This window comes from Mus caroli, chromosome 10 (assembly GCF_900094665.2).
Source record: "Mus caroli chromosome 10, CAROLI_EIJ_v1.1, whole genome shotgun sequence".
Taxonomy (NCBI): Eukaryota; Metazoa; Chordata; class Mammalia; order Rodentia; family Muridae; genus Mus; species Mus caroli.
In genome coordinates, this window is record NC_034579.1 from 73,750,320 (window position 1) to 73,758,169 (window position 7,850).

The window sequence follows — 7,850 nt, forward strand, 5'->3', positions numbered from 1 at the left end:
AAAAAAAAAAAAAAAAGAAACCTCAGTGAGGCTGGGGGAAGCACTGTTTAGGGGTGGAACACTGGCCTAGGACCCCTAAGTGAGGGGGTGTGGTCAGGGTAGAGCACACATCACATGGGTTCAAGTCTGAGTGGTAGGAAACAGAAATTGACAAAATTGGAGCCTGTAAAAGGACTCCGTGAATTAAGTGCTGCAGAAATCCCTGATGCTGAGAACCCTGGGTGAAAAGAAAGATGTAACTCCTGCAAACTCTGACCGACCTAGCTGCATACATCCATACCCAAGGACATGCAGTAAAAGTTACTCTCAGAGCGAAACAAACTGGGTTTCAGTGCAGCAAGACTGCGATTTGTCCCCAGGACTGTCAAGGAATAAAATGGAAAATAAAGTTTTCAAGTTTGTTGCTTTGGCAAACAGAAGCCATGCTTGTGGCTTTACTCAACCCTGTGCAGACACTCCGTCCCCAGGGAGCCACCCACTGTGCCACTGGCCAGAGCCCAGCCACATGGCCATGCTGTCTAGTGACTAGCAAGAGAGATGACTGCTGGGACGGTGATCCTTAACGAGGGAATAAGGACCCTGTCCCTGAGCACAGACTGACTCTAACAGATGGCTGCCCGATTCCCTCAGGCTGGAGAGGTGGCTCACTGGTTAACAATACACACATGACCCCCTCAGGCTGGAGAGATGGCTCACTGTTAACAACACAAGCACTTTTACAGAGGACCTGAATTTTATTGGCTCTCACTTCAAGTGGCTCACAGCTGCCTACAAGCCCAGCTCCAGCTCTGGGAGCTCTGGCACCCTCTTCTGGCCTCTGTGGGTATCTGCACCCACATGTACATATCCATACACAGACATACAGGTGGGGAGGGGGATACTTTTTACAGATGATTTTAAATAGACCTGTTTCTCTTGTAAGATTGGGTTCCCTATGGGCACAGGGGAGTTGCTGTGGGAAGAGGCTGTTATGAGGATGCACACAGGAAGGGCCTGGAACTTCGGTAGGGGAGCCTAGACTTTGCGCTATGTCTGTAGGGAGCTGTAGCTGGTGTAGAGCCATGGTGTTGTCCACAGGGAGAGGCACTGTAGACTCTTTAGACTGTGCCTTGGTTTTGAATACCACTTCTTCCTTGAAGGGGGAAGGCCTCAAGTTCTCATTTCCATGGTGTGGGGCCTGACACGTCCCGCAGAGACCCACAGCCCACGTCCTGGAGAGTGCACCCTAGGCACTGCTCTCTAGAATCCTAAGAACCTTCTGCTCTGTGCCCTTAAGACTCCATTAGAGGGCTGGAGAGATGGCTCAGTGGTTAAGAGCACTGATGGCTCTTCCAAAGGTCCTGAGTTCAATTCCCAGCACAACCATCTCTTCTGGTGTGTCTGAAGATAGCTACAGTGTACTCACATATATAAAATAAATAAATCTTTTTTTAAAAAAAGACTCCATCTGAATAAAATGCAGAGCAATTCTTTGGTAATGCTACAGAAACTTGCCATGTACTAACACCAGCTTACTGGGAGGAGCTCAGGACTTGAGATGCCACAGCGGGTGACTCTGTGTCTTGCCTGGCTGGCTTCTGGCCATTGGCAGGAGCAACCTGAAGCTGTGCACTCAGCCTTTCAACCTAGAAAGCTAGAGAGAGATAGGCCAGCCCCAATCTGAAACAGAAACAGAGAGGCCAGGTCTTGTAGACTAGCCTGGCCTTGAACTCAAACCCAAGGCTGACCTTGGGCTGATGTGCTCCCTGCTTCTGTTTTCTGAATGTTGTGTGCATGGCAGGTGTGCAGGGGTGGAGCCCAGGGCTTCCTGCCAGTCCACCCTGAGCTGTAGCCACAGCCCTGTTTGTTTGTTTTGAGGCAGGATCTCACTATGTAATTCTGGCTGACCTAGAACTCTCTCAGTAGACCAGGTTGGCCTTGAACTCACAGCAATTAAAGGTGTGAGCCACCACACCCGACTGGCCCTATTTGTTTTTTGAGTTACAGTCTTCTGAGGCAGCCCAGGCTAGCCAAAACTTGTCATTCTCCTGCCTCAGCCTGGTATGGTTACATGTATGCCATCAAACTCAAGGCTTTGAAGGTCCAACTTGAAGGTTCTTAACCTGATGGTTTCTTGTAACTAGAGAAAAGGACAGATTCTCCAGGCTCTGGACTAGGGACCTGGATAACCAGAGGTCGCTGTCCTGTTTGCCCCACTTAAACTGTCATATGTCCACCCCAAGGCACAAACATTCAGACTTTCAAACTGCCCCATTTCAAACTGCGCCTCATTGTAGCAGAATGATCTTGAGTCCCAGACCCACTTGAGCTACAAGATGTTTACATCATAAAGAGATGAAGTCTAGGGATGTGGATGAAGACCAGCACCCTTGTTACCCATGGAAAAAGCTGGCTGTGTAGCTATAACCCAGTGCTGGGGACATAGACACAGGGTCACTGGGGCTTCCTGGCCAACAGTATAGCTAAGTTAGTGACTCGCAGCGCCAGTGAGAAACCCCATTTCAAAACATAAGATGGAAAGCAGTTGGTTGTGGGCCTGGCCCTGGCCTCCATGCAAACAAACACGTCAAGTTGTCAACAGGTCTCCAGTCAGTCAGCGATGACCTCTTCCGTTGGTCCTAAGGGTGGCTTCATGGTCTAGGAGCCTCTGGCTGTCAGGGGTCATGGCCTGTCACTTCCTCTGTGCTCGTGAGTCTGGGTGAGAGGGACTCTTAGGAAGCTGAGCAGACGTTCTGAGGCGTGGCCCAGGACACCTGACTCTGAGAGCTTTGCCGTAGGAAGTGGGCAGCAGAGGAGAGGAGAGAGAAGGCTGAGCTGGGACCAGTTGTGCCAAGGGTGTCCCTGGGGAACTCATGGGTTCCTAGTACGTGGGAGCAGGACAAAGAGGGGACTTGAACCCATGCCAACCACACAATGGTCCTTTGATTCACCCAGCCCAGGCCATGGCAGTCCAGTGTAAGGGGTCAGGCCTTGGCCAAGGTCAGCGCTGTCCACCCCCTCCACCCTCTCCTGCAAGCTCCTGGTGAGAACATAGGGTTCTGTGCCCTGCCCCAACCTAGGAGCATCCTTGGGGGACTGCCAGGGACCAGGGCCAGGTCAGTATCCTCCCTCACTGGCACTGAATAGTGAGGGAAAAAATGGTTTCTGCAGTCTGTGGATCTGCTGGGCCTCCACTGTGTGGTGCCAAGACAGGGAAGATGTCACCTGAAGGGGTCTGGAGTGGATGGAAGGATGGGGGGAGGGTGATCTCAGAAAACCCAGTGCACCATCACTCATATGTTCCAGTTATAAATTAATTTACCTGTGTGTTTTAAAAATAGACTTATTTTATATGTGTGGGTGCATATCTGCGCACGATGTGTATGCAGTACCTGAGGAGGCCAGAAGAGGGCGGCAGGTTCCCTGCAACTGGAGTTATAGACAGTTCCATGGGTGCTTGGAACGGAAGCCCAGCTATCTGGAAGAGCAGACACTACTCTTAACTCCTGAGCCACCTCTCCAGGCCTTTATTTATACATTGTCTAAATCATGAGCTGTGTGGGGACAGGAATAGGTCAGCCTTGGTCACTTGGGATTTCCCAACCCTGTGATTTGTCAACTAAATATCTCAAATCCATGAGAGAACCCATAGACCCAAGGGTGATGAAGGGATGGTGACCTAGCTACTTTGGAGGCCTGCATAGGAGGTTCTGTGTCTAAGAGACAAGTCCACAGCCATATGTGTGCCAGTGTTACCCTCATGGGCTGTGGGATATGCTGCCTCAGACATGGAAGTCCCATGGTACCTAAGGTCTATCTATGATGTCAGAAGGTGGGTCTCCTAGCAGGAAGGAAGAAGAGAAAAAGCCTTTCAAGTCTGCATGTGCCACAGCTAGCTGTGGGGTCAGAGGGGACAACCTGCAGGAGTCAGGTCTCCTACCTACCACATGAGTATCAAACTCAAATTGTTAGGCTTGGCTGCAAATGCCTTTACCCTCCAAGACATCTTTTTGTTTTGATGGTTATTTTGAGGCAGGGTCTCACCGTATAACTCCGGATGGCCTTGAACCCACAGAGCTATGCCTGCCTCTGCCTCCCAAGAGGCAGTAGGAGTAGAGGTGTAGTCCACCAAGCCAGATCACTGAGCTATCCTATCCTGTTTCTTCAAAGTATTTTTTTTTTCCGAGACAGGGTTTCTCTGTGTAGCCCTGGCTGTCCTGGAACTCACTTTGTAGACCAGGCTGGATTTGAACTCAGAAGTCCGCCTGCCTCTGAAATCCACCTGCCTCTGCCTCCCGAGGGCTGGGATTAGTATTTCTTCTTCTTCTTTTTAAGATTATTTATTTTATGTATGTGAGTACAATGCTGCTGTTTTCAGACACATCAGAAGAGGACATTACAGATGGTTGTGAGCCACCATGTGGGAAATGAACTTAAGACCTCTAGAACAGCAGTCAGTGTTCTTTAAGTGAGCCATCTCTCCAGCTCCCATCCTGTTTCTTAGACAGAGTCTTTCTGCCCTGTGTTCTCTTTGTAAACCAGATTGAACTTTAACCTGTGGCCCCCATAAGTGCTGGGATTCTGGGGTACGACTCCTGACATGATTTTTTTCCTATGTGCACATACCCATTCACAGAGGCCAGAAGACATCAGGTGTCCCCTCTCTCACATCTGGCCTTATTCCTTTGAGACAAGAGTCTCTTACTGAAGTTGGAGGTACAGTGACCAGAAAGCCCCAGCAATCCTCCTGTCTCCACCCCCACATACTTGGGATTACAGGCGTCCTTGCCCCACATTGGCTTTTTACATGGATGCTGGAGATTTGAACTCAGGTCTTCCTGTCTCTGAAGCAATCAGTCTTAACCCCTGAGCCATCCTCTAAACTCTGGGTTTGGCTTCTTTTCCCTTTTTGAGTCAGGGTCTCAGGTAGCCCAGGCTAGCCTTGAATTCCCTGTGTAGCTGAGAATGTCCTTGAACTCTTGATCCACCAGCCGTTACCTCCTGAGAGCTGGAATGGCAGGTGTGCACCATCGTGCCGGCGGACTCTAGGGCCTGTGCGAGCTGGGCGAGCACTCTAGCTCCCACGGAGCTAGCTACAGACAACCTCAACTTTAGTTTGACGCACTCTGAAGCCCTAGCTGGCCTCAAACTCACAGCAATCCTCCTGCTTCAGCCTCCAAAGGCTAGAATGGTAGGTATGAGTCTTTAAACAGTTTGGAACAGCATGGGGACACCCTTTGCAACCGTGGGTACTGTCATGGTGAAGGTTAGGCAAGAGGCTAAAGAGACCAGACGGCAATCTCAATACCCCCTTAGCCCAGATGGGGCTTCTCACCTGCACCCGAGAGATCCCCAAAGGAACCCTGGACACCTGGAGGTGTCCACCTCCCAGGACATGCCCTCCGGGCCACACTTTGTGACCTGACCCCATTGTGGACTGTTCTTCCTAGACAACTGTCTGGTTCCCAGATGGGACACGGCCTGCCCCCGGTGGCCACCCCCGCGCAGGCCCGGGCCCTGCGCCTCGGGGACACGTCCGTCCCGCTGCGCCCCGCCCCGCCCGCCGCCGGCCCCGCCCTGGGCTTTTATAGGCCGAGGCGTCTGCACTCGCTGAGTCCCCGCTGCTGCCCAACACTCGCCATGCGTTCTGGGGCACTGTGGCCGCTGCTTTGGGGAGCCCTGGTCTGGACAGTGGGATCCGTGGGCGCCGTGATGGGCTCCGGGGATTCTGTGCCCGGTGAGTGGGGCTGGGCGGAAGGGGCGGGCGAGCGGGCCACCCACGTGGCCTGAGGAATGCGGCAGGGGGATGTCTGGGGTGTGCTCTGGCTGGGTGGGCGAATGCGGGACTCCACGCCTCCAGCCTCAAAAGAGGACTGACATTTATTTATTGAGCTCTTACTGTTTACGTGCTTTCCCATAAGTTCACAGAACAGCCAAAGCTTGTGGGTACTTTTTCCTCCCCGTTTTCAGGATAGGTAAACTGAGGCCCAGGGTCATGAACCTTTTAAATGACGTGGTAGGTGGCTCCGTAGGCCCTAGAGAGACATCTCTGGGTGGCTGTCCCTGCTAATGCCACTTAGGCAGAGGGTTTCAGGAGTCTCTGGATGAGATGCCTCAGGTCGAATGGTATACCTGCATCTGGCCGGGAGAGCTCCAGCCTCAGTCTCCCTTTTTGTAAAGCCTTTGCAGAAGGTGCTGGGGCCCAGTTCATGGAAGGCGTTTCAGCAGTGTCTCTTGAGCAAGAATGAGTTCTGATGGGGGCGGGGGGAGGTGTGCGGCTGTCTTCACTTAAGGGTGAAGAAAGCCAAAGGTTCTGTGTTCTAGCCCCTACCAGCCCTGCAGGGCTGCTGCCCTCCAAGGGAGCCAAGCCCCCTCCCCTAGGGCCGCGTCCCCCGTCCCTGTCCCAGGGGAGTGAGCTCACGCAGAGGGAATGTTCCCCAGTTGGAGTGAGTAAGAGGCGGGTCAGGCGAGGGGGGGCTGCAGGCCGGGGGCTCGGCTGTCCTGGGCACTGTCTAGACAGAGGGCAGAGGCGGGAAGCCAGTGCAGGCCCACAGACCCTCACATGCCGAGCGCCTGGCATTTGAAGGGGCTGGGCAGGGTGCCAGTTCTCAGGCCTGGAGGCTAGGCGGGAGTTGGTGGTGGAGCACTCGGGTGCGGCTCAGAGGAGAAGGGTTCCCTCCACAGAAGAAGACCTCGAGCCACAGCTGTGGCTTTCTGCCCTTTCTTCCTGTACAGGGCATTTAGGATGGCTATGGACATCTCTGAATTGGCCGGGGGAATTAGATCTGAGGTGTTGGGGGTTAGTTGGGAGTTTGTTCCACAAAGAACATGCATAGGGATAACTCTTAGGTAGAGATGGGGTCTGGAGCCTCCCCATTCCCCCTTCTCCTCCTCCTCCTTCCGAATAGGTGGCGTGTGCTGGCTCCAGCAGGGCAGAGAGGCCACCTGCAGTCTGGTGCTGAAGACTCGTGTCAGCCGGGAGGAGTGCTGCGCTTCCGGCAACATCAACACTGCCTGGTCCAACTTTACCCACCCAGGCAATAAAATCAGCCTGCTAGGGTTCCTGGGCCTCGTCCACTGCCTCCCCTGCAAAGGTGAAGCCGTGGGGACTCCTGATGGCGGACAAGACCCAGAGTGAATGGGGCACTGGGGAGTGGACCCTGGGGCCCACAGCTTGCGGAGGCTTTGAGAAGCCCCCTGGTTTCATCATGTAAAGCCTCCAACCTGCATCCTACCTCACCTGGTGGGGAGGAACTTAGCCTTAAATCCTGACCAGGCACTCAGGCTATGTCCGAACTGCCACCCTCCTGGGACCCTGAGCACCACACATTTTACATGGCTAATATGCCTGGAGTATCTATCTGTGCTTTATTCTGAGCATGCCACCCGCATCCCTGCTGAGGTGAATGAGTAACAGTCCAGGTGACAGAGGGCACCCCTGGCCTCTCTGTGCTCAGGACTGAACCAGTAGGCACCCAGAGAAAGTGATGGGAAGGATTTGGAGGGAGCAGGCATAAGATCTAGGGTTGGGGTGATGACTAGGACTTTGTTGAGTGAAGCCCATATGGAAGAGTGCACTGGGTCTAGGGTCAGTCTTTAGAGGTAGCAGCAACATCAGGCAGCTCATCCAGGAGGAAGCTAGGTAGGGCTGCAGACCCTCCAGGATAGATAGGAGGATAGGGAAGGAGCCTGCGTTGGCCTCAGGGGTAAGATTAATCTCCCATCAGCCTGGCTGTGTGGTCCAGAGCCCATTGCCACACTCCCCTCCTCCTCCAGCTTCTGGGAAGAGGAGGGATTTCAAGAAAAGCCTTTCGCCGGGCGGGCGTGGTGGCGCAGGCCTTTAATCCCAGCACTCGGGAGGCAGAGGCAGG

The 7,850-nt window shown here is 53.4% G+C and overlaps 1 protein-coding gene across 1 annotated transcript in view; it reads left to right on the forward strand.

Annotated features, from left to right (window-relative positions):
* The first annotated feature begins 5,592 nt into the window (after window positions 1-5,592).
* Fstl3 (follistatin like 3) overlaps window positions 5,593-7,850 on the forward strand; it is a 5,381-nt gene continuing 3,123 nt past the window's right edge. Inside the window, exons 1-2 of the mRNA XM_021174909.2 lie at window positions 5,593-5,716; window positions 6,888-7,073. Coding sequence (XP_021030568.1) covers window positions 5,620-5,716; window positions 6,888-7,073 — 283 coding nt within the window. The 5' untranslated portion in view covers window positions 5,593-5,619. The remainder of the gene's footprint in view (window positions 5,717-6,887; window positions 7,074-7,850) is intronic.